General features: G+C 43.2%; 2 protein-coding genes across 2 annotated transcripts; both read right to left on the reverse strand.

Moving 5' to 3' along the window:
* Nucleotides 1-25: 25 nt before the first annotated feature.
* On the reverse strand, nucleotides 26-9,344 carry LOC115110277 (histone acetyltransferase KAT2A-like). Its single transcript, XM_029635782.2, has 18 exons — nucleotides 9,020-9,344; nucleotides 8,580-8,706; nucleotides 6,876-7,021; nucleotides 6,669-6,758; nucleotides 6,386-6,567; nucleotides 5,998-6,189; nucleotides 5,737-5,843; nucleotides 5,468-5,578; nucleotides 5,133-5,269; nucleotides 4,744-4,952; nucleotides 4,500-4,626; nucleotides 4,218-4,328; nucleotides 3,988-4,131; nucleotides 3,715-3,829; nucleotides 3,585-3,621; nucleotides 3,390-3,453; nucleotides 2,489-2,573; nucleotides 26-2,270 (listed from the first exon to the last, which is right to left on the reverse strand). Exons 1-18 carry the CDS (start codon nucleotides 9,242-9,244, stop codon nucleotides 2,077-2,079), a joined length of 2,403 nt encoding a protein of 800 aa, XP_029491642.2. The 5' UTR covers nucleotides 9,245-9,344; the 3' UTR covers nucleotides 26-2,076.
* A 652-nt stretch (nucleotides 9,345-9,996) lies between these two features.
* LOC115110279 (ras-related protein Rab-5C) lies at nucleotides 9,997-26,880 on the reverse strand. Its single transcript, XM_029635785.2, has 6 exons — nucleotides 26,733-26,880; nucleotides 16,644-17,004; nucleotides 14,992-15,143; nucleotides 14,609-14,731; nucleotides 14,298-14,391; nucleotides 9,997-11,529 (listed from the first exon to the last, which is right to left on the reverse strand). Exons 2-6 carry the CDS (start codon nucleotides 16,807-16,809, stop codon nucleotides 11,405-11,407), a joined length of 660 nt encoding a protein of 219 aa, XP_029491645.1. The 5' UTR covers nucleotides 16,810-17,004; nucleotides 26,733-26,880; the 3' UTR covers nucleotides 9,997-11,404.
* Nucleotides 26,881-26,947: the final 67 nt, after the last annotated feature.

A 26,947-nucleotide genomic window follows, 5' to 3' on the forward strand; every position in this document is an offset into this window, starting at 1 on the left:
TAAGATAATAATAAACACAGAAATATTTGACTATAAAAACTTTATTTTAATGAACAGTATTACAGTAAAGAGCTCTTCAAACCATATAACTAAAAGAAACTGTAGCAGTCCTAATATTTTTACATTTCACTCACACAGTATTTTCAGAATCTTTATGCAGCATACATAGGTAGATTGAGAGATACATAACTGACAACCCTGAATAACGAAACATTGACATCACTTTAGTTGCTCAAAGCTAGTCATGATTCAAGTACAAGCACACACACACAACAGTTCAGTGGAATACTCAACCACCCAGCACAGACAAGTCATTTCCCCCAAAACGTCTTACAAAATAGCAGAGAACCAAAGGCATCTCAAGAGGCAGACAATCAGACACCGACCATGACCAAGAAGTGGGTGTGTGTGAATAGCCGTGGCCATCTCAGTAAAAACACAACAGAAATTGATGCAGATTATAGTTCTCCATCATGCGATACTGCTTGTGAGTATGGAGTGAACACCAAACCAGACACTTGTTTTTTATGTGTTTGTCTGCCATTATCATTATAACACAATGCATATCCACCATAGAAGAGACAGAACCAGCAGGGAGGGTAAGTGCTGTGCATCACCTACATACTGTATTGACAGGGCTCTATGGCCTTTCAGCGAAATACTGACAAATCGAACGGTCATGTTTACCACTGTGGTTGGATCCTGTGGTTCCATCAGAAACAGGTTATTTCTAGGACAAACAGAAACCTAAACAGTTAACAACGCTCCTGCTGTTGCCCTTGGTCTGGGTTTCCTACCCTCAGATCAGACAATACCATTAAAACAACACTGACACACTACCATCTCTGATGTTTCCCCAAGAAAAACAACCATGTTTGAGATCAGTGACATGGCCATACTGGCCCAGAAGTGAATGGGAAAAGAACAGTATTGACTACACAAACTACACAAACATTAGGCCTAAGTATCTTCAAATGTTGTGGTAGGTTTTTCATTATACTGTTCAGGTGAAATAATAAATAAATAAAAAGTTCAACATACAGTAGTTGTGGGGACATTATTCGAGGGCAACCATAAAGATGAAACGTATAGGAAAGTTGCAAGTTTTTCTACAGACCAATCACATGATGCCAAATCCAACATAAGGCAATGTCAGACAGGGATATCTATGGTCACGCTTCAGGCTGACTACATTTCAGTTGTTGCATTGTATCAACCAATGGTTAGCGTGTCCTGTCACATGATGTGGTTAAATTATTGCTAAATACCTATCCGGGGCTTGTGAGGTGTGGCGACATTATCTGTGACTGCGACCGGACTTTGACAATGCGAGTCTAACTCAAGGGCACATTGTATTTCTACCCTCCAAGTCTACTGGCCTCTTTTCAAGTGTATGTCAGTACAGGAAGGCAACAACGGCGTCGGTCCCCCCCCTACTCACGTTTCCATGTCAGTACCAAAAATACAACTCCCATCTGGAGGAGCTGTGAATGTCTAAGAGGGCCTTATTTTATCCGACTGAGAAACAATTCCGTGAAAATGCCATCCTATAATTTGAACGTTATGTGGAAAGTTTGACATGATCTGCTGTGGGACCAGTCGTTTTGGTACAGGAATACGTTACAGATCCTTCTATGAATCACTTGGAGCAAGAATGAAACCAGAATGAGACAGCAACACACAGAGAGATTCTATACTACAGAGGGTAGTGAGACAGGGATAGAGGGAGACAAACCAACAGTGAGAGAGGGAGGGATTGATGGAGAGTCATTTCGACACATTAACAAACTTAACTCGCCCATAGAGCCTTTCCAATTACCTCCAAATGTTGTTGTTGTTACACCCCACAGTTCCCTTCACCCACCAGTAATATAAATAGAACATGCATAAACACGCACTGCCATTAATGAAGGCTTCCCAAAAGAAAAGACGAGGGAAAAAGGGGTTGGAATACGGCTAGCAATGACCCCCTGACTATGTCATCACAAGACAGTGTGTGTGAGTGAGTGTCCACGAGCGCTCCTTCCTGCTGTTCCGCAGTGGGGCCTATGTGCATGGTGACCTGTGACCCTAGCTTCACTTCTCGATCAAGCCCCCTTCCTTCAGCTTAAAGTAGAAGAACTTCTCCAGGGTGTTGGCACACTTGCAGTACTCGCTGTCCGGGGGGTTGTATTCACGGCAGTTGGTAATGACGCGCTGCAGGTCTGCTATGAACAGCTTCTTGGTCACATAGTATCTGTTCTTCAGCCTCTCCGTCATGGTCTTCAGATCTACAGGAAGGAGGGAGAGAGGAGAGGGGGACACGTAGGTTATATTTGAAATGTTCCTTCAGCGGGTTTACTGACATATCCAGGCGGACTTTGAGTTGGTGAAACATGGAATGCTTTTTTTCTATTTTAATTTTCAAAATGAGTTCAAATAGGTAGATAATTGTCATGGCTGGGACATATAAACAAGCCAGGGAATAATGAGCGGATGATCTACTCACCAATGGGGAAGCGTATGATCTCATAGTAGTCTGGAGCCTCAGTCTTTTTCACAGGCTCCATGAAGGGCCAGGCATCAGGGTGAGTCTGGGATAGGAACACAACCACACCGTTGTCATGACTTTCAGTCTGAACCCCAAATGGTCCCCTATTCCCTACTGAGTGTACTACTTTCAATCAGGGATGCTTTTTTTTTACCCCCCAATTTCGTGGTATTCAATTGGTAGTTACAGTCTTGTCCCATCGCTGCAACTCCCGTACGGACGAAGGTTGAGAGCCGTGCGCCCTCTGAAACTCGACCCCGCCAAGCCTTATTGCTTTTTGACACACTGCCCACTTAACCCGGAAGCCAGCCGCACCAATGTGTCGGAGGAAACACCGTACACCTGGCGACCGTGTCAGCGTGCACTTCGCCCGGCCCGCCACACGACTTGCTAGAGCGCGAAGGGACAAGTACATCCCGGGCCGGCCAAACCCTCCCCTAACCCGGACGATGCTGGGCCAAACCCTCCCCTAACCCGGACGATGCTGGGCCAAACCCTCCCCTAACCCGGACGATGCTGGGCCAAACCCTCCCCTAACCCGGACGATGCTGGGCCAAACCCTCCCCTAACCCGGACGATGCTGGGCCAAACCCTCCCCTAACCCGGACGATGCTGGACCAATTGTGCGCCGCCTCATGGGTCTCCCGGTTCGTGGCTTGCCGCGACACAGCTTGGAATCGAACCAGGATCTGTAGTGACACAGCTAGCACTGCGATGCAGTGCCTTAGACCGCTGGGCCACTCGGGAGGCCTTTGATCAGGGATTATATAGGGAATAGGTTGCCATTTGGGATGCAGACTCTGTCTGACCACTCCTGAGGTTGAACACTGGGTTGTATCGGTGCGTGTCAGTGTTTTACCTTGACCTGGGCCAGGAGATTCTTCAGCATGTTGTACAACACTTCAGGGTCTTTCAACTCTTTCCTACAAGACAGGATAGGTAATAATATATAAATTCAATGACAGGTGCGTATGATTGGAAAGGCTGCCAGTTGTTTTATGACAATACTGCACATCATTTTTTAAATTCCTGATAGACCAAACATTTAGCTTACACTTTCTCCTTTGCACTGGGCTTCCAGCCTGTCTCCCCTAGGGAGAGAGAATAATTAAAACATGACATCGGACAAGGCATTAATAGTCTATACCCTGAACAGGGTATTAGAAGGACCCACAGCCACTTACTGATGCCAGGGATGCTCTCCACGGGGATCTGCCGTACACCCTCTTTGAAGCAGGTGAGTCCTGGGTATACCTTCCTGATCTGGCTCTGCTTCCTCTCAATCAGCTTCTTAATGATCTGACCAGTCATGGTTGACAAAAACACACCAACATGGACATTAACACTGTCCTTTCATCAACAGACGGAGAAAAGACCAGAGATGCATAACCGTCCAATGACATTCACCTCAACCTGTGTGCCCCACAATGTGAGGACTTCCTACAGAGTCCTCTCACCTCTTTCTGCCTCTTGATGATATGAGAGAGCTCTGTGTAGGGGATCCTGGGATTTAGCTCACACTCCATGAGGGTAGCCCCCTCGTAGTCCTTGATGTAACCAAGGTAACGACTCTTAGTCACTTTGATGTCTTTGGAAAAACCCTGCAATGGCAAAGAGAGACAGAGGAGAGAGGTCAAAGGAGAGGTGAGGAAGAGAGGGAGGTACATGTTATCAATCTATACCATACCTGCTTCTTGAAGTAGCCAATGGCGTACTCATCAGCGTAGGTGAGGAAGTACAGGATGCTGTGCTTGATGTGGTACTCCTTTAGGTGGTTCATCAGGTGAGTACCGTAGCCCTGAAACCACAATGGAAAACAATCAGGGGAAAATGTTGGGCTCTTAGTCCAACATACATTCAAACTCTGACAGATATCGTAAGTACAATAACAAGCCATTAAGTCTAACTTACCCAGATTATTGATTTCAGTATTTTTGCTGTTGTATGTAAAGGAGAGGTGCGTCCATACCTTGACTTGCTCGTTGGATGTGACGGCACAGAAGACGATCTCAGTGAAGCCCTGGGTGGGGAACATCCTGAAACATATCCCCCCGATGACACGGCCATCTTTGATTAGGGCCAGCGTCTTGTGCTTCCTGGACAGAGAACGGTCCAAAGGAGTGGAGAGAAAGGGTCACAAAAAGTTCATTTCAAGAGGCTTCACTGAAGACGGGGGGGTACAGGTGAGAGAAACCGTTCAAATGTCTACGTACGGGTCAAACACCAGGCGTGTGATGTACTCTTTGGGCATGCGAGGCAGCTGGTGGGAGAAGACGTTCTGCAAGCCCACCAGCCACATCAGAATCTTCTTGTTGGACTTCTGGGAAAGGGAGTTCCCTATGACATGGAACTCTATGATGCCCCGCCTCTCCTCTAACCGGGCTGTCTCATCACGAGCAGCATTGGCAGACAGCAGACTCGTCTAGCAGAGAATGACAGTGATTATCAACGCAGGTAATTATTATATTCATTCTAACAAACATCCAGTTTCCATATTTAGATGTTAAGACTAGATAAAACATATCTGCAGTCAACATAAATATCCATGTTGCACTGGCGAATGGACATTAAATGATGCGTCTCAGTCTTGGGAAGCGCTCACCTCTGGGCCCAACATGGCAGCCGGGTCAGTGATGGTCATCATCACCTCGTTGACCAACTCCATCGGGATGTCTCCCATTACTCTGATCCTCTTAGCATCCTCCAGGGTCAGAACTTCTGGAAGCTTCCTCTTCTCTCCTGAGGGGAGACAGTACAACACATGACTATAACCACCATTAATTTAGATGCTGTTTGTGTGTCTGAGGCTATCCTACAGAGGCATGGGATATGAAAGCTCCCACATAGACAGATAAGACACAAAAACAAACGTCAGCTATTACCTCACACCCAGTACAAAGCAAAAGTTAGCTTGGTGGGGCTGCCAGAGTTACTGACCTGTTATGGGCTCGGCCACGCCAGCGTCCAGCCCCAGACTGCCTAGCGAAGGGCCACTGTTCATGCCCTTAGAGAAGGAGGGCGAGCCCGACACTGCAGCAGGGCTGATCACTGCCAGGATCAGAAACACACAGGACAATGACCGAAACCAGACAGAATTATTGAAAATGGAGAGCAGGAAATCATACATTACATGTTGTACAACCTACAAGTGCCTTTATGGATCTTATGAGAACCACGTATTTAGTTGTAACATAAGTGCCCCTCACCTAACTGGTGACCCAGCTGGCCCCCCTCTGAGGCAGGCATGGTGAAGTCAGCCTCCCAGATGGGAGAGTTTTCCCCATAGATCTCCTCCTCTAGCATAGACAGAAACCTGGGACACAAACCCTCTGTTACAAGCCACAGATACACAGCGTCCATCTCACTCACTCCAGAATATTGGTTTGATTGTAACTTGAGGGAGAAACACAATAAGAATCTACTTTGATTCTGAGTGGATTACTACGGATTGGTTGCACACCACGTACTTGGGAAAGTGTGTGAGGATGAGTGTGCGTTTCTCTGGGAGGAGCTTGTCCTTCTCCACTCTGAACTTCTCCAGGAGCTGGCGGCGCGTCACGGTGAAGATTGACTTGAGCAGACTGCGGCCAAACACCTGGGTGGTCTCATAGCGCGGCAGGCTGTCGTTACTCTGGGGGACATGGCAGTAGCATAACCACCTGGGAAACAAGACACAGATTAGATTACAGTAGTTGTGAGTCACTATTGATGGGAACAAAATGAGCAGACTGCAGTGAGACCTCCACATGAACAGAAAATAAACAAGATGCAATACAACAATAACAAAAAAGCAAGATGCAATACGCTGGAATTTTAAAAAATCACAACACATGCCTCACACACACACACACACACCTGGTGTAGTCCACTTTGTAGGCTGTGCCATCATCCTTCTGGGACCGCTGGCGGAACTGTGTGGGAGTCTCCAGCTTCCAGTAGTTGAGACACAGGAGGAACATCTTGGAGAGCTCAAACATCGTCTGCCTCTCTCTGGGTGCCAGGTGGCTGAATTTGTACTGAACGAAGTTCAACACTCCCTGAGGAACAAAATAAAACAAACATGTACAAAAAGTACTTTACCGTTGGGGAAGAAGGAAAGAACAGCTTGAGAAACAGGTAGGAAGGAGACTGTTACTACCTGCTCAATGTTGGGTTTCTGAAAGGGGGGACTCCCCAATGATCCCTCCACTATCGGCTGACTCATCTGCAAGATGCATTTTCTCAGCAGCTGGGGGGATAGAGACCAACGGAGAGAGAGGGTCAATATGTGCTAAGCCAGAAAAGTAGAGGTTATGGCCATCTACACTTGTCTGTCTGGTTAGAATGGAGGGAAGTGATTTCCTACCTTGAAGAGGTAGAAGTAGACCTGCTTGGTGTCCGTGTCCTCCTCCTTGTGCACAGACATAAAGAGGTTCTCCACATCCACCACCATGCCCAGCAGCCTGTTGATCTCCTCCTCTGACACGTTCTCCAGGTGGGACACATGGGCCGCTGCACAGGAGGGGTTCAATAACAGATCAGCCTCTTAAAGTGTCAATCAGCAGTTCAAACAATGAGAAAGGATCCCCCCCGCCACTGTTTCAGTAAAAAGTTGAGGAATGGGGCTGGAGAAATGTAACTACTCTCAAATTTATAGACATAGCTACGGATGCAAGGACTGACCATCCATGATATTGAAATGATAGTTTTACCAATGTTTTTAGGCTATAGTGTTTCTTTACATTTCCATTGTTTCAACTCATACAAGTACTTGGGAGTATGGCTAGACAGTACACTGTCCTTCTCTCAGCACATATCAAAGCTGCAGGATGAAGTTCTAGACTTGGTTTCCTCTATCGTAATCGCTCCTCTTTCACTACAGCTGCCAAACTAACCCTTCGGTGTACCATCCTAACCAAGCAAAATTACGGAGATGTCATTTATAGATCGGCAGGTAAGGGTGCTCTCGAGTGGCTAGATGTTCTTTCGGCCATCAGATTTGCCACCAATGCTCCTTATAGGACACATCCCTGCACTCTATACTCCACTGTAAACTGGTCATCTCTGTATACCCATCGCAAGACCCACTGGTTGATGCTTATTTATAAAACCCTCTTAGAGCTCACTCCCCCCTATCTGAGATAACTACTGCAGCCCTCATCCTCCACATACAACACCCGTTCTGCCAGTCACATTCCGTTAAAGGTCCCCAAAGCACACACATCCCTGGATCGCTCGTCTTTTCAGTTAACTGCAGCTAGCGACTGGAACGAGCTGCAACAAACACTCAAAACTGGACAGTTTTAGCTCAATCTCTTCATTCAAAGACTCAATCATGGACACTCTTACTGACAGTTGCAGCTGCTTTGCGTGATGATGTATTGTTGCCTCTACCTTCTTGCCCTTTGTGCTGTTGTCTGTGCCCAATAATGTTAGTAACCTGTTTTTGCTTCTACCATGTTGTTGTCATTTGTGTTGTTACCATGCTGTGTTGTCATGTGTTGCTGCCATGCTATTCTGTTGTTTTAGTTCTCGCATTATGTAGTGTTGTCTCTCTTGTTGTAATGTGTGTTTTGTCCTATATTTTTATTTAATTTATTTTTAATCCCGTCTCTGCAGGCCTTTTGGCTTTTGGTAGGCCATCATTGTAAATAATAATGTGTTCTTAACTGACTTGCCTGGTTAAATAAAGGTTAAATAAATAAACATACAATACAAAAAGCTTATATTTTGGGTTCTGATGGGGTACGGACAGTTGAACTAAGCTCATTAAGCATTTATAAGTTATATTCTTCAAGAATCAATAGGTACATATCATCAATTTATAAGTACACAAATGGATGTAGCAACTGCTGATTGGCCTTTTAAAGAGGGTATAGCTAAGTATGTTTACTACTCACTCAATAAAGAGATGAGACTGAAACCTACATTGTGGAATTTATATTATCATAATTGCTATTATGGAATAGCATACAGATTCTATATCTATGTGTATTGATGACATTAGGTTCAGTGTGATCATGAAGCATGTCTATCCTTCAAACTAGTGTTGAGTCATAAGGCAGCCTACCCAGGGCATGCCCGCAGCTGCGGCAGGACTCGCTAAGGCTGGCCGCTTGTTGCTGTAAATCCATACTTCGGGTGGCAGTCGGCGGTTGTGGGTTCTTCCAGCCATTGCACTTGCATGTGTCACTAGCCTAAAGATAAGAAAGTAAATCAGAAGCCCCACACTAGCATCATAAAGCAGATTCATGCTAGTTGGCTGTCTAGCTAGCAAAGTTGGTTAACCTTGCTGTTGCTAACTATATTCTTGACAGTAACGTTAGCTACGCCATATACATTTATGAAGGCTATTATTGCATGTTAGAAACACATTGCAAATGACAATGGTGTATTTTTTCTGTTTGTTGAGACTGTTATACAAGTAGGGGAAATGGCTAGTTAGCTAGTCATTGTTTTGAAGTTGGCTAGCTAGCCTAGCCATATAGCTAACGTTAGCTAGCTAGCTACCTTGCAAGCGGAGAAGACGCCGAGTTTCTCGAGCTTTTTCGCCCGTGGAAAAGCTCTGACTTGGGCTTTTTTCTGACTCGCCCGCTGTTGTTGGCTAAGACCTGGTCTGACTGGGTCACTGTTCCCCGATCCAGATCCCACAGCAGCAGCGTTAGACCCAGCAGTCCCACCAGACTGAGCTTGATGTAGCCGGGGTTGCAAGGCCTGTGCCGCCGGGTCCGACATATCAAAACGCACGCTTCACTGCTGCTTGTTCCACTCAATGGTGCGTATACACATCATTGGTTCCACTCAACCCCTTCTTGGGTCGCTCACCTCGCCACTCGCCCTGGATTTGAAGAAAGGCAGTATGGGTACTGTAGTCTGTGGCCCCTGCAGTCTGCCTAAAGTATTGAAAGTAGCCGGAGTAGTCAAAGTTTGCAATAAAAACATACAAATGCATTAACATAAAAAATACGGCATTACACTGTTGAATTAGCTACACTATTTATTGACCACCATTGAGTATAAATCCAACTTTAACGATCCAGTAGAGGTCAGTAGAGCACACAAACTTAACTTCAATGAGGACTGTTGTGAGAGGTTCTTGTGTTACATGTAAGATAAATAATCCAAGTAATGTAATGTGTACTTATCCCTTTTGAAATGAAAGGTTTCAGCTTTGGGGCAACAGCTGTTTACAATTAGTATGGGAAAGTAGAATCGTCCCCAGCTATTACTGGGGGGTGATTGTGGAGCAATTCAGTCAGACCAGTGTTAGATTTTCAGACAGACTCACTGTGCTCAGCTGGCTTCCTAGACTGATGAGATCTTAAGCAAGATCGAGAATTAGAGAACAAAGGCTGGAATGACTGGAAACTATACGCTCAACATGTTGGTACAGATACAAATAGCTGTTAGGTGAAATCTAACCGTGAAAAAATATTCTACTCTAATACCCATTGTCATACAACAAAGAAGACAGGCAGACAATGAGATACCTTCCCCCTTATTTATTGGTAAAATGACAATTTGTGGTTTTGCTTGGTTTACCCCTGTCCCCCCCATCTCACAGCAGTGACAGCTGCAGGTACTGTTGTGCTAGTCATTGATGTCATAACAGACACGGACTGGTTAGAGGAATCCATCCCCGATAGGAAAACGTTAAAAAAAGAACAGAAAAGCAAAAGAAAACTGAAGAGAACATCTGAAACCACAAGAGGTGACAGAACCAGTGCACCCAATACCAGAGACTCTTCAGAAAACAAAATAATTGTACACAAAAAAAAAAAAAAAATACATCGTTACATGACAAAAATAATTGAGGATGACAAAGCATCATGTTGAGATTGGGAAGGTATTGTATTGACAGTAACTACTGATTGGTTACATGTTTGAAGAAAAATCATTATACAAATTAATAGCAACATGTTTTCAATACACGTTTGTGATTTTGGTCAGGAAAACAAATCTTGCTTTATCCTTTTTATTCCACTTTCGTCATTGTATATGAATGATTCAAAAACATTACATTAATGCTAAAAATGAGTTATTGGTGACAATGATGTTAATGCACATGGTTGGATATCATAGATTAATGATTGGAAAACCTTAGGTGGTCTAGTCTTTGAAATCATACTGTTTAACATGTCGAAAATAAGTCAAAGTAATAATAATAACAATAATAATAACAATGTAATAGTTCAGTTAATCTACACAACTGCTATAGCTGGAAGGAAACAACTGTTCTCCTAACTCCTTTTTTGGGGTTGAACACACTCCCTTCTTTTGCCCAAGGGTGACGATCGGGAACAAGGAAAAATGAAATAATGAGAATTGCTACATTCACCCACCACCAAACTAAACAGGGTTAGAAGTGACAAGACATACATTGAAATACTGTAGCATTATGGTAAAGATAGATGACACGAGAGAGCGAGAGAGAGAAAGGAGAGGGCATAAAGATCCTGTTCATTATTCCTCCCAGTTGCGTTTGATTTTTTTACAGAAATACAGTGAAACAAAAAAAAGAACAGTGCTCTGTTAAGTGCGATTGGTAAGGATTGATCTTTTTTTCCCCTCCCTAAGTGGGTTGTTTTTTGCCTGGATGATGTCAGATGTCCATCGTTTGGTTGGAGATAATGGGTTGTTATGTCCTCGGTTAAGTTAAAACAGTTGTAGGTCGTCATGTTGGTCATAATTGTGTCATTTGTCTGTTGGTCTGATCATTGGAACCTTGGAGTTGTGTGTTGACAGTTGATTGGCCTGTGAGCTGGTTTGCTTATCAGTTGATCGGTGCATGGTGGTTGGTCAGACCGTCAGTTGATTTGACCGTGGGATGTGTTTGTCAGCTGGTCTGATCAGTTGGTTGATACTGCAGGTTGGTTGGTGTGTCGGTCCAGTTGGTTAGTTCCCACCACAGCACTTGCTACTACCAGCCTGTGGGGCGGCTTCCTGCAGGTCCACTCCTGCCCGACCACCGGCCCGGCCACCGGCTCCACCCGCTGGCTCGTTCTTAGGAAGCTTCTTGGCTACAGAGAAGGACAGAAAGAAACAGTGAGTAGGAAGCCTTTATGGTTTCTACACATTTGATTTGTTCTGGGAAGAAATGTACATTGAGTATACAAAACATTTTGAACACCTGCTCTTTCCATGACAGAGCGACCAGGTGAAAGCTATGATCCCTTATTGATGTCAATTGTTAAATCCACTTCAAAATCAGTGTAGATGAAGGAGAGACAGGTTAAAGAAGGATTTTTAAGCCTTGAGACAGTTGAGACATTGTGTATGTGTGCCATTCAGAGATGAATGAGCAAGACAAAAGATTTAAGTTCCTTTGACCAGAGTATGGTAGTAGGTGCCAGGCGGACCGGTTTGTGTGAAGAACTAACACTGCGGGGTTTCTCACACAGTAGTTTTCCATGTGTATCAAGAATGGTCCACCACCCAAAAGACATCCAGACAACTTGACACAACTGTGGAAAGCATTGGAGTCAACATGGGCCAGCATCCCTGTGGAACGCTTTCGACACCTTGTAGAGTCAATGCCCCAACGAATTGAGGCTGTTCTGAGGGCAAAAGGATGGGTGCAACTCAATATTTGGAAGGTGTTTCTAATAAAGCAATAAGGCACTAGGGGGTGTGGTATATGGCCAATATACCACGGCTAAGGGCCGTTCTCTAGCACGATGCATCGCGAAGTGCCTGGACACAGCCCTTAGTCATGGTATATTGGCCTCATACCACAAACCCAGAGGTGCATTATTGCACCCTGAGGTGCATTATAAACTGGTTACCAATGTAATTAGAGCAGTAAAAATAAATGTTTGGTCATACCCGTGGTATACGGTCTAATATACCACGGCTGTCAGCCAATCAGCATTCAGGGCTAAAACCACCCAGTTTATAATACTCAGTGTATACTTAAGTAATAAGGCCAGAGGGGGTGTGGTATGTGGCCAATATACCATGGCTATGGGCTGTTCATTTGCAAGAAGTAATGTGGAGTGCCTGGATACAGCGCTTAGCTGCGGTATATAGGCCATATACCACAAACCCTGAGGTGCCTTATTGCTATTATAAACTGGTTACCAACTTAATTAGAGTGGTACAAACACAGTTGAAGTCGGAAGTTTACATACACTTATGTTGGAGTCATTAAAACTCATTTTTCAACCACTCTACAAATTTCTGGTTAACAAACTATAGTTTTGGCAAGTCGGTTAGGACATCTACTTTGTGCATGAAGTAATTTTTCCTTCAAATGTTTACAGACAGATTATTTCACTTATAATTCACTGTATCACAATTCCAGTGGGTCAGAAGTTTACATACACTAAGTTGACTGTGCCTTTAAACAGCTTGGAAAATGACAGAAAATTATGTCATGGCTTTAGAAGCTTCTGATAGGCTAATTGACATAATTTGAGTCAATTGGAGGTGTACCTGTTGTGTAACTCAGTGCCTCTTTGCTGGACATCATGGGAAAATCAAAAGAAAATCAGCAAAGACTTCAGAAACAAAATTGTAGACCTCCACAAGTCTGGTTCCTCCTTGGGAGCAATTTCTAAATGCCTGAAGGTACCACGTTCATCTGTACAAACAATAGTACGCAAGTATAAACACCATGGGACCACGCAGACGTCATACCGCTCAGGAAGAAGACACGTTCTGTCTCCTAGAGATGAACATACATAGGTGCGAAAAGTAAAAATCAATTCCAGAACAACAGCAAAGGACCTTGTGAAGATGCTGGAGGAATCACGCATCTATATCCACAGTAAAATTAGTCCTATATCGACATAACCTGAAAGGCCGCTCAGCAAGGAAGAAGCCACTGCTCCAAAACCGCCACAAAAAAGCCTGACTACGGTTTGCAACTGCACATGGGGACAAAGATCATACTTTTTGGAGAAATGTCCTCTGGTCTGATGAAACAAAAATAGAACTGTTTGGCCATAATGACCATCATCATGTTTGGAGGAAAAAGGGGGAGGCTTGCAAGCCGAAGAACACCATCCCAACCGTGAAGCACGGGGGTGGCAGCATCATGTTGTGGGGGTGTTTTGCTGCAGTAGGGACTGGTGCACTTCACAAAATAGATGGCATCATGAGGGGGGGAATTATGTGGATATATTGAAGCAACATCTCAAGACATCAGTCAGGAAGTTAAAAGCTTGGTCGCAAATGGGTCTCCAAATGGACAATGACCCCAAGCATACTTCCAAAGTTGTGGCAAAATGGCTTAAGGACAACAAAGTCATATTGGAGTGTATTGGAGTGGCCATCACAAAGCCCTGGCCTCAATCCTATAGAACATTTGTGGGCAGAACTGAAAAAGCAGGTGCGAGCAAGGAGGCCTACAAACCTGACTCAGTTACACCAGCTCTGTCGGGAGGAATGGGCCAAAATTCACCCAACTTATTATGGGAAGCTTGTGGAAGGCTACCCGAAAAGCTTGACCCAAGTTAAACAATGTAAAGGCAATGCTACCAAATACTAATTGAGTGCATGTAAGCTTCTGACCCACTGGGAATGTGATGAAAGAAAAGCTGAAATAAATCACTCTACTATTGACATTTCACATTCTTAAAATAAAGTGGTGATCCTAACTGACATGACGGAATTTTTACTAGAATTAAAATGTCAGGAATTGTGAAACTGAGTTTAAATGTATTTGGCTAATGTTCTTTCATACCCGTGGTATATGGTCTGATATACCACGGCTGTCAGCCAATCAGCATTCAGGGCTCGAACCACACAGTTTATAAATGCACATATAATATTGTGGTACACGTACCTATGGCCATGAAGATCTCATTGACGTTCATGGCCGTCTTGGCTGAAGTCTCCATGAAGAGCAAACTGTTGTCATCTGCGTACGCTTGTGCTTCCTACACACAAGGACAGATCTTTAGAGCCTCAAACACATTGATACAATCAGTAATAACCCAAAGCTTTGAGAGTTTGTGAGCATTCTTGAATATCAACAGAAACTATGAAAATGACATTTCTAATACATTCTCCTGTTTAAACAAACTTATCATTGACATTTTCCACCAATAGTCCAGTGGGACTAGCAGCATCTAATTGTTAGGAGTTCCTCAGTACCTGGAAGTCCACAGCTCTTTTGTTGGCCAGGTCAGCTTTGTTCCCTGCCAGTGCAATAACGATGTTGGGGCTGGCTTGTCGTTGGAGCTCCTTCACCCAGTTCTTTGCACGTGTGAATGTATCCTGCACAGGAAAAAAACATTCTTAATAACATCATAAAAACATTTGTGATTTGATGAAATACATGACAAAGGCAGATTGCACAATGGATGTTTGTTTGCCCACACAAGAGCTCTATTATATAGCTACAGAAGTGTCAGTTACGAGAGCAAAGGTCTGTCCTTTGTTGAGTGTTTGAATAATCAACCTCAGCTAAAAAGCACTGCTGAGTGCTGACAACACTCAGGAACCAGTTCCACACGTGACCAGCAGCTGTCACTCACTGTGTTGGTGATGTCATAGACCACGATGGCAGCCTGCGCTCCTCTGTAGTACATAGGGGCCAGGCTGTGATACCGTTCCTGCCCTGCAGTGTCCCAGATCTCAAACTTAACTGTTGTGTCATCCAAGCAGACGGTCTGTGTGAGGAAGGCAGCTGGATGGGTGTAGAGACAAATCATAGACTTAGTTTCAGGCTCTATTTTAAGTCTGCAAATGCCCTACACATAGAAGAGGTGTACATTTGACTTTGCATTTCCTCACAGTGGAGTAAAACTCAGTATCTGTACAGGACAGGTATTCTGTTTTCTTCCTTAGATCATGTCATAGGGGTATAGTTTTCCCTATTTGACATGGCTGAGTTAAACTAGCACAAGGCAAACATAATCCCAACAGCCAAGGCCATGAGACAGTTAAGAGGAAATGTGAACAGTGGCTTAATGAGAACTTGAAGCTAGAAAGCCAGCACTGAGGAGAATTGGGAGCCTTCCAACGTTAGAGAGAGGAGGAAGGGACAATTATTAGGTAAATAAACAAGATCGAATCGCAGAGCACTAAGCACTGGGTAAAAGGTTACTGTGTAAAGTGGTGAGAGTAAAATATACTAAACAAGACAGTGATGAAAGAGAATCCATGGAACATAAAGACACTGCTAATTCAGCCCGTTGTGTCACACACACGGCTGAGGGAAATGTACAGCAGCGTTCATAGAGGAAACCTGCTCCATACTGAAGCTCAGTGACCTTTGACCAGACAGCTGACAACAGGTTTTAAAATGTTTTGAAAATGCTGACTCATCCTAAGGCTTTGGCCAGTGTAAGCACCAAGCATCCGGTCTCTCCAGCCTCACCCTGCTGTGGCTGCATGATGCGACTCTACTTTTTAACATTTATTTATAGAAAGGGTAATGCATAAATCACAAAGCAATCTAGCTAGTAAACCACTAATCATAATGGAAATTCCCAACACCCGTGTGTAAGTTTATAACACTAGGTGAAGATGAAAATAAATAGTTACTCATTAGTCATTACCCAATTTTTGCAGTGGAATTCTTTGAATGTTAAAACCATCAAGTATTGGTTTCCCGTTCCGTAGATATTAGAGCAGTTCCAGGACAGGAAATCCCATTGTTGACCGACTTCCTTCCTGTTTTAAGAGCCTACAGAGAGAGACCCCCTTCTCACAGCTCCACTCTGGCTAGCATTAAGTCAATACATACCTTATTAGGCAGATGACAAGTACCTCTTTCTCGCACTTATCTATTTTTCAGTTTTGGTTTGAACATTCTCCATAAGGCTTTCTGTGGCCGGGAGTAAGGACATCCCACTCCTTGTGGCATATTTAAAGTGTCAGTCAAAGGCTTGGCTGCTCATGCAAGAGTCAGGTGATCAGCTGCCAAGAAAATCTGGTTCTGTAGCTCATGTCTGCTCCTGACCTGGCCTTGACAACAGCTAGGGTAAGGGCTGCTAGCTAGCAGTAACACATCCCCGGTTACCAAGGCATTCTAAGTGGTCTTCCTTCATTCTACTACACATTCACACTTCCAATCTACTTGACCTTTATAACATCAACACAAGGACAGCTGTAAAGCAACAAACACTAAGCATGACTAAGACACAGTCAGAAGAATGACAATGCCAACGGCGTGCCTACTCACCTCCGATGGTGCTCTCCTGGTACTCGTGGAACTGGCCCTTGACGAAGCGCAGCACCAAGCTGGATTTGCCCACCGCTGACTCTCCCAGCAGCACCAGCTTGAACTGGCAGATCTTGTTGCTGGCCGCCGCGCCGTTGGTCCGTGCTGGTCCTCCTCGACCTGCCATGCTGCCGAGCAGAGAGCTTCACCGGGGTAAAAGGCTCTTGGTGGAGAATGAGCCTTGGGCGGAGGACTGGGGCTCTGAAGCGGAGCAGGGACTGGAGCTGAGACCGGGCCAGGCGAGGGTGGGCTAAGCTGGGTCAGGTGAGTTTAGGCCAGGAGGTGAGGGGGCCGGAGGAAGAGGGGACTTCACCTGTGTGAGCTGGAAGAACGAACAGACCGTAATAATATCACTTGTAGGCAGCCAGTGTGATACAGGAAAACTTTAGTAAACTAGAGTGCCTTCAGAATGTATTCATACCCCTTGAATTATTCCACATTTTGTTGTGTTACAGCCTGAATTCAAAATGGATTGAATAGTTTTGTTCTCAACCATCTACACAGAATAGCCCATAATGACAAAGTGAAAACATGTTTAGAAATATTGCTCATTTACTGAAAATTAAATTATGAAATGTCATTTACATAAGTATTGGCCTCTCCGGCAACTGAGTTAGGAAGGTCGCCTGTATCTTTGTAGTGACTGGGTGTATTGATACACCATTCAAAGTGTTATTAATAACTTCACCATGCTCTAGGGGATAGTCAATGTCTGGTTAAAAAAAAGCAGCAATCTACCAATAGGTTCCCTTCTTTGCGAGGCATTGGAAAGGGACCTTACAATTATCTGTATGTGTGGGGTACAGAGCTGAGGTAGTCATTTTAAAAAAAAAAATCACACTATTATTGCACACAGAGTGAGTCCATGCAACTTATTATGTGACTTGTTAAACAAAAGTTTACTCCAGAACTTATTTAGGTTTGCCATAACAAAAGGGTTGAATAATTATTGACTCAAGACGTTTCAGATTTTAATTAACTACTACAATTTCTAAAAACATAATTCCACTATGGGGTATTGTTTAATTAAGCCAGTCACAAAAAAAATCTAAAATGTAATCATTTTTTAATTCACACGGTAAAACAAGGTGTGAATACTTTCTGAAGGCACTTTATATACAGGTTGCAGCCAAATATGTCCAGAAATTGGGTCTCCATTGAAGGTTGCGGGTCTTCCAGCAAGACAACGACCCCTGGGCTCCCACATGGCGCAGTGGTCTAAGGCACTGCATCTCAGTGTTAGAGGCAGACCCAGGGTCTGGCTGTAATTGGGAGTCCCATAGGTCGGCGCACAATTGGCCCAGCGTCATCCGGGTTTGGCCAGGGTAGGCAGTCATTGTAAATAAGAATTTGTTCTTAACTGACTTGCCTAGTTTAATAAAAAAAATAAATGTTTTAAAAAAACACATCAAAAAACACACAGGAATGGGCGTGGACTACATATCTCAAGTCTTAAAAATCCTTCTTTAACCTGTCTCCTCCCCTTCATCTACACTGACTGAAGTTCATTTAACAGGTGACATCAATAAGGGATCATAGCGTTCACTTTGTCAGTCTCATGGAAAGAGTGGGTGTTCATGTTTTGTACACTTTGCATGCCATTTAGAGCTATCGAGGTGAATATAATAAGAGTCATTATCATTTCTTATAGTCTTGCCTAAATCAGTGAGAAAAGTGTTGACTGCAAGGAGTCAATGGTGTCATACCAAGTTGGCTACTCCCGTAAGTGTCTGGTTTATACCAATCTACTTTCACGGTCCAGTGTAGTGAGTCCTTTGTATCTTAACCTTTCACTGGGCTTATTATTCAGGTTCAAACAAACATATAAAATGGTCCTGATGCCCATCAGTTACTCATTAAAAACCCCAAATGCCTCAAATCAATGCCTAGCAGACTAATTATTCTGCTCCAGTTGATCAGTGTTGTAAATCCATAATGTTCTGATGAACACCATTGGTCGAGGAACATGTCAGTGCTTCTAAAAACACCATGGTTTGACAAGAAAACAGTTCAATGTTTAAATTAAGGTTATTTTCTGATAGGCCTACTGGAAACCTACATTGTGGTCTGGATGAAGCAAGGGCTGGACAGGGAGATAAGCCCTGCCCTCTTCTCTTTTAATTATATTTACTTTAGACTCAGTCAAATACAGCAGTGAAGGAAATGTCATGGGGGTCCTGTCTAAAGCAACATTTAGATATGTAGATTGGGCCATGAGTACGACCACAATTAACCGTCAGCATTCACAATCATGACGCTTGAACGCCCCCCACGCGCCCAAACCTCTTGTCTAGACACATTAGCCTAAAGCCGAGTTCAACGGTTGTTCACATCCAACCCAATGCAACCTGTGTGTGTGTGTTCTCATAGACCACAGAGCTGAGGACCACAGTGAAAACACAGAACAGGAAATGATAGTCTGAGCTGCTTGCCCCAAGGACTCCTGTTTCTGTGTTTACAGTCCACCTTGGGCCTGCACACATCAGTCTTAACTTAGATAGTCACATGATGATGTGCAGATTGTCATCTTATGGTTGGGCCAGTGTACTCAGAGTCCAAGTGTTCTTCTTTACATTGACTTTAATATGACTACAGTAAGAAACACTCAAACAAATCTTCCATAGAGCTACTTCACGAGGTCAGTCAGCTTCTGCTTGGTGAAAGGGACAGGAAACAGAATTAATATCATAGCAGGAAGTGAACATTGCAGAAGGACAGAGTAGCATGCACATACGCACATACATACAGTACTGTTGGCCCTTTATACTAAACCATTCACTGTTAGGACAACCAGCCTAGGTTAACCTACAATACTAAAATCCATAACTAAGTGTGAAACATCACAATAACGTCACTAAATAGTTATACACGATACAGTGTACAGGCTTCTACTATAGGCCTGTCTTTCAACAGTGAGTGCATTCAAAGATTGAAATAACACACTTGACTAGAGGGGGGAAGAGTAATGTCTGGGAGGGGGGGGGGGGGTCTCGCCATGGGACGTAGAGAAATGTGTACAGTTTCCTGCAATTCTACAGTGATAATAAATTGCAGTTTTAAAGCTAATTCTCTACAGTTCTACACAGCTTATGCTGTGTTCTTCCACAATCTGAGTGACTCAAACAGAACTAAATCAATGAGGGTCCCATGGCATATTTTGTTTATTTTTGCCCCAAAATTCTGTTTCTCATTTTTTGGTATTTATTTTAATTTGTTTACAGGTTTCCGTTTTGCTGTCTTTTTATTATTATTGAAAAATTATAAAATCGGACGTTTTATTTCCACTACAATGCTTTAAAGACATCTACATTTTTGGGTGTAGTTACCCTTTAATGCAAGTGTGCACCAGCAAGAGACCGCTGTTCGGTTAGCAACGTTTCTGTAGTGCTCGTGTGATTAGCCAATTGTTTTGAATACTCTGCACTGGATTGATGCAAATAATCATGAAATCATTCTCCCAGGTCGGCATAGGCAACTTTGTAGTTAACATTTCATTGGCAATGTTTTTGGGAAGCCATCTCTACCAGAAGACTTAGCATTAGCATCTTCGCTACACAGAGTGTAGACATATGCGGGCACCACACACACACAGTTTCAGATAGTTGCAGGAACATGCAAATCACTGATGCATTTAGTTCATGTCTTATGATTAACTTGGGCAAATTAATACATTTTCTAATAAGTTCAATACATTTGAATATTGCGGAATTATGTTTTATTGTCTGAATCTTGTGATTCTGTCCACAACATGGATTTTATAGAGTCCTGGTTAAGGAGCGAGAGAGAGGTAGGCCAGCCAGAGTAGAGTTGCTGTTGACGCTCACTCCTTCCCAGGCCAGGTAAGGACCTAATCTTCTGCATGCGACAGAAGATCACACTGTGTTGGTACAACACACTGGCCTGAGAGGGTCAACCCAGCACAGAGCAGACAGTACAGCAAGGTAGCACACCAAAGGCCTAGACTACTGCCACATACACACCTATGTGCTGATATGAAGACGCCGAGGTGCAAACAAGACAGGAAGTTGTAAGAAAGCTAATAGACCAAGACTGTGGAACTAAGCTCAATGTCTTTGTGTTTCTGAGAAGAACGTAGAATCATCCTAGTATCTCTTCTAATTAAGCTACCGTAGCCTAAACAGGTCACGTCGGTCAAATGTTAGGAGGCACTTTTTACACAACGCGTTTACCAGTATGTCTACCATTCTAAGACAAAACAACAGGTGTGACTGCTCTCCAACCTTGATAGTCTACTACACACACACACTATGGAAATGAAGAGGTCAGCATGCCTCACTGCCCCAGGACAAGGTTCCATAGCCAAGGACAGGGAGAAGAGGGGAGGGAGAGGCCGGGATGAGATGAGGGTTTCAGAAACCAAAAACAGGATAACGGAGTGAGAACATTTAACCAAGGCTAGTCATATGAGCCCATATTTTATATTAGTGTCAGTAACACTGATAACACTCTAAATAATATAAAACACAGAGGACAAACATAACTGAAAATCGTATCTGCGTCAAAAAGTCCTGTGTTCAATCCACCAGTATAAACCAAAAACAGTTTAGGACATGGTTATTGAACAGTATAGTGAACAGGGCGGCACACAATTGGACCAGCGTCACCCGGGTTTGGCCGCCATCTTAAATAAGAATTTGTTCTTAACTGACTTGCCTGGTTAAATAAAGGTAAAATGAATAAAAAATATAATTGGTAATATGATTGACTGATTGCTAGAGGGCCTGTAGTGGCTGGCCCAACACTCACTCCTGTTCTGAGAGTCACTCAGAGCAGCATCATGCATCTAAGCAGCCCTCTGCTGGCATCTTTAATGGACTCTGGAGACCTCCACACACTGAAGTGGGTCAGAGAGATGGAGGGGAGAGAGGCTGGGTCAAAGAGAGAGTAGGAGAGAGGCTGGGTCAAAGAGAGAGTAGGAGAGAGATGGTCAAATGTTCATACAGCCTCCCGTGGGCTTTGCTGCCAGATTGAAATCCAAGCACTTAGTAAAAACACAGCCACTGAGAACTGGAGGCACCACCCACAATTAACTACATACAGATATTGCATGCATTGCCCTCATGATCCAATCAACAGCTTCTCACTCACATGCATGAGGTAGACTTTAATGCTATTCAAGACAATGCACAAATATATCAAATGAAGAAGCCACGTTCATGATGGACATGCTGACCAAACATACTCCGTGTGTATGTTGGTGTTCTCTATCCCCACCAGACGTGTTCATGCAGGTTAAAATACCAAAACCAACTATATTCATTTGGGGTCAGGTCAAAACACACATGAAACATTCAATTGACATTTAGCTAGCTAGCTTGCTGTTGCTGGATAATTGGTCCTGGGAGATAAACATTGGGTTATTTTACCTGAAATACATCTGGTCTTTTTTTTTAAAGCTGAATCTTTGACCCACAGATAAAAATGGGAAACCTAGTTCATTTTTAGTTAAATTATTTGATTAATATCTCCTTGTTCAGAGTCTTTTTCTTCTTCTGTGGATTTTACATGGCGATTGGCAACCAACTTTAAGGTGCATTACCGCCACCAACTGGACTGGAATGTGGACCTTGTTCATCTTTCAAATCAACCACGTTGGTAAATGCTCGTAAACACCAAATGGGTAGATGGGAGAGGCGGGACTTGCAGCGCACCTAGCGTCTAAAATATAACCAAGTTCTATTAGAGCCTGGCTACGCAGACACACGTTTACACACGCAAGCACTTTTGATTAAACAATTAAATAATAAATGTACACATTCATGTCATTCAGCGTGGTCAGTTTGGTCAGCATGTTAGTAAGTCTGAAAAAGAGTGTGGGGGAGGGGGAATTCTCAGTAGCTGTTCAGTTTCTATTTAACATGACCAGTGACATCAGTTACCATCACAGTGTGAGTTTCCTCTTATACTTGACATCCCAAACATTACACACACAAGATGAATGGTCCACCCACCTGACCTTAAGTTGGATAACATTAAGTACCCACTCTCCTATTTAGCCATGAACCCCATCCGCTATGCACCACACTACTCTTAACTAGGGATGGGACCCGACCAGTATCGCGATACTCTTAAGTATCGTGGCAAGGAATCAAAAACACAAAGTGGATTTAACTTTAGGAAAACAGCCATAATGTTGGAAACAAACATTATTTTGTCATCCAGAGTGATCCATTATTTATTTTTCCAAGCTATCGCACACAATGTTTTACACACAGCAGATTTTTTAAAGGACCAAAGAGTTAGATTTGCTTCGTGGTTTCATTTTTGACATGGAAAACATATTCTGGTATCGTCCCAGCCCTACTCTTAACCTCAGAGCCCTCACAGCCAACCTCATTGACCACAACTAGCCTAAAGGTATGCTTCAATCACAGCTCACAGTCCCACTGTGCTCTGCTGTCAGGTACAACTTAGCCTGGGTGCCAGTCAGTTTCTGCTCTCTTGTCAACTTCTTATGGAATTGTCATACCAAACATTGCTGAAAGGCTTGATAATGACATTGGAGTAGGCAAAAGCACAAACAGATCTGGAATCAGGCAAGTTAAAACTCTTAGGCCAGTGCTGTTCATGGTAATCAAAAGGGGGTGGAATGGGACTGATCAGAAAGAGAACCCAATGTTATTGGACTGGGTAGAATGAAGTTCGTTGTACTATGAGAATGCACAGAATTCCCCTAAACAACTGATTAGGCTAGCACTGCTAACAATACACACCCCAATAGGCCTCTGAGCTGTGTGTTCCCAAAGGACAATTCAGTCTCCCACTCCTAGACTCCAGTTGAACCATCAACTAGCCCATTTCCTGGCACAGCCATTATCTACAGATGTGTCAGCGTGCATTCGTCATCAATGCCATGGAATGAGTGGTGCAACAAGCTGTCAGGCAGACAGATGTAATTTAACCAGTTACCTAGGAATAAGTGGTGACATGACAACAGATTCTCTGAACTCCAAAGGTGGAGGGACCAGAGGAATTAGATGTAACGGGGAGGGAGGGTGGAGCTAGCAGCATCCATACCACCCCGCCTGGCCTGCATCCAGCTGTTAGCTTGGCTTTCATCTGAAGTTTAAAAGGGTTGGGCCTGGATGGGAAACCGTCAGGGAGGATAAACCCAGAGGGAAGAGAAAGCGAGACAGTCCACTGTGCTACTTGATTAGGGTATGCAAGAGAAACTAAGCCTAATGAGTAAGGGATGGGTCAATTGGAAGAGGAAAGGCGACTAAGGCTGCGTATAGACAGGCAGTCCAAATTCTGATATTCTTTTCAGTCGATAGTCTTTTGACCAATCAGATCAGCTCTAAAAAAGATCTGATTTGAAAAGATCTGATGTGATTGGTCAATATCAGAATTGGGCTGCCTGTCTAAACCCAGCCTAAATCTCTGGGAATGCAAACAGGATACACATCACTAGCAAATGATTGGGGCAGGCAAGGGGGAAATAATTTCCTTCTCTTTCTGGCTCCCTCTGTGAGAGACATGACAGCCAAGGAAAAGCCTGTGTAATACAATTCTACTCCATGCCGATAATTTTGGCCTCTCACATTAAAGGGAAATGTATCCAACAAGTGGTGGAAAAAGACAACAGTTTCAGAGTTAATTGAAAATAAAGCCATTGTTGAGTAGGCCTAGATAATTCCTGAAAAAAGTTTGTGGTCCATCTACTAGAAACTCGTGGACAATATGATACAGATATTTAAATAATAATAATAAATGAAAATAATGAAAACTAATATTTATAATTAAAGTATAAATTACCAAACTTACAAGGTAATCTATGACCAAATATTAAGGTGACCGTTTTAAATTACCGGTAGCTTTGCAACCCTAAGTGAGATTAAAAAAACATCTGTTTTTGCATAGGCCTACTAGACTAAACCCCAACCCCCAATTCAATTTGAGCATGGGGCTAGTATGAGAAATAATAACCCCAGACAGAGCCTCGCCTGCAGAAATAAAGGGTCGGGGTGGGGTTAGTGGGTGTCTCAAATCAGGCTGCGAGGAAGCACACACAATTATTAATGGCTCAAACTTAATGAAATAATTTCCCCATTTGTTTAGGCCTAAATTGTGGTTTAATCAATAGGGGGCATACATTGATCTTGTAAGTCTCAAACAAGTCTGGTAGCAAACTGACCAGTAACCCACTCTGCACACAGAACTCTCCAGCTTGGGTAACAGAAAAAAACATCACACCTACAGGATATCTTCAGTCTTTTGAGGAGTCATCAAAATGACCCGTTGTGAATGGGCATGCTTCTCCTCCTACACAGCCGATTCATTCATTCCTCCATCGACTCCAATGCATTACAACCTTTCTGACCACACTAACGCATACTAATTAGGCTTACTTTGGATTGAACATTGAAAAGTGTTGCGTCTCACGTACACTTACATAACAATGTCTAAAATGTGAACTTCAACAGCTTCTCACAAATGAACCGTCTTGAATGATGCAGAGGTTGACTCTGCTTGCCCAAAGTCTTAGTGTCTCACTCCTGATAGAAACTCAATTACACTAGAGCTTACTTTATTTATTTTTATCGGCAATTCAGTCTCCTTTTCACCCCATTTAACAAATGATTTACGTAACAAAAGGCACATCTCAAGATGAGTGGGTTATTTGAATCAGCTATATAGTGCAAAGACAAAAACCAAAACGTGCACCCAGGGTTTGGGAAACTCTGCTCTAATGTATGCAATGACTGACATGACAAGAGGAAGACGGACGATGCACTACCCTATGTCATAATTGCACATTGTACATTCTACTATTACAACTTTCAGGAGTAAGTTGAAAGCCGAACTGAGTTCGGTGGGACTCCCGTGCCCACCCTCCTGCCGACCGCACAGTTTGTGAACAACTGCCATAGATGACCTGCAGTAAAGGTGAAGGAGTGAACAAGGGTACAGGACTGATGAGACGCAGTAAGTTAGGAGGGACACCACATTACACCATAGACCAGAGAAAAGGAAGCATGCAATTCATACAAAAGTAACATGACACAGACAGACTTCCACAATGAGGGCTACATCAGATAACTGACCTACCTGTACCACCATTGACATCAAGAACAGACAAAAAATGTAACTCAGCAAATGATGGCATTCAAAATGATGAGCCTAATTAGATACAGCCATGCACTTTGAACTCCAATTATCCAAAATATGTTTTGAGACCTAAGTAAACGATAACCAGTGGCAAGATAACAATTAACGTAAAAGAGCAGGTAACGTGGGTTACTGCAAGATGGAATGATTCGTGATCATTACCAGGCAGAAACCATAAATAGCTATTAAGTTGGTGGGTTTCAAACTTCCTCATACTATCGTAATCATCACTGATACCAAGAGCCTGCTGACACCAATGGCAATGAGCGAAGATACTCTGTTGAAAGCTAGAAATCAACATATGAAAGGTTTATCAAATTGATTGGACCAAAAATCAAATCTACTAGCTATATAGTTAGTTAGCTGTCAGTTAAAGGCTAACTAGCTATGAAATACAAATCTCACACATGACATTTCTGTAATTTAGCTAGCTAGCCCACCAAGTTACAGTAACTAGCTAGCTTTTAAAAGCCAAACATTTTTTAAAAATTATTATGATGTCAATAAGAACTATAGTTGAGTAGCTAGTTAGCTGAGTAGACGACAAAAATATGTCTACTGTAAATTAACGTTACTGCCAGTAAAAAACAAATTGAACGACACTGACGAAAGCTAGCTAATGCTAACTAACTTGGCTATGTCAATGATGACATCGCACAGAAAATACGGGGTAAATCAAACATCTAAAGATAAATAACTATTTGGTCAAATTATGAACAAAGCTTTTTATTGTTTGCTAACTAGTTACCGCATTAGCTATCTGCACAAGTAATTAGTCCCATTTAACATATCAATCTGACAGTCGTTAGCTAGCGACGTATCTCTGGCTTGGTAGCTAGCTAACGTTAGTTTACTGTCTGGTTGCTTGAGCAAAATTTGACAGTGGAAATCTGAACCAAAATAGTATAGTTAACAGCTTACCGTTAGAGGCAAATGTCAGACATGCGTTCCCTTTTCTTCGTATACACTCACTTTGCACAATTTCGACTGACGACTTATCTCTCTATCACAGCTCACTACGACTGCTCAACACATAGGCCCCGGCCTTCACTTCTGCTTGGTGCATTTTTTTCCGGGATCCTCCCATTTCCTGAAGGTGTGGCTTCCCTCTGATTATGTGTCGTTGGGAACCTGGG

Source organism: Oncorhynchus nerka, linkage group LG26, assembly GCF_034236695.1.
Source record: "Oncorhynchus nerka isolate Pitt River linkage group LG26, Oner_Uvic_2.0, whole genome shotgun sequence".
In the NCBI taxonomy this organism is placed as follows: Eukaryota; Metazoa; Chordata; class Actinopteri; order Salmoniformes; family Salmonidae; genus Oncorhynchus; species Oncorhynchus nerka.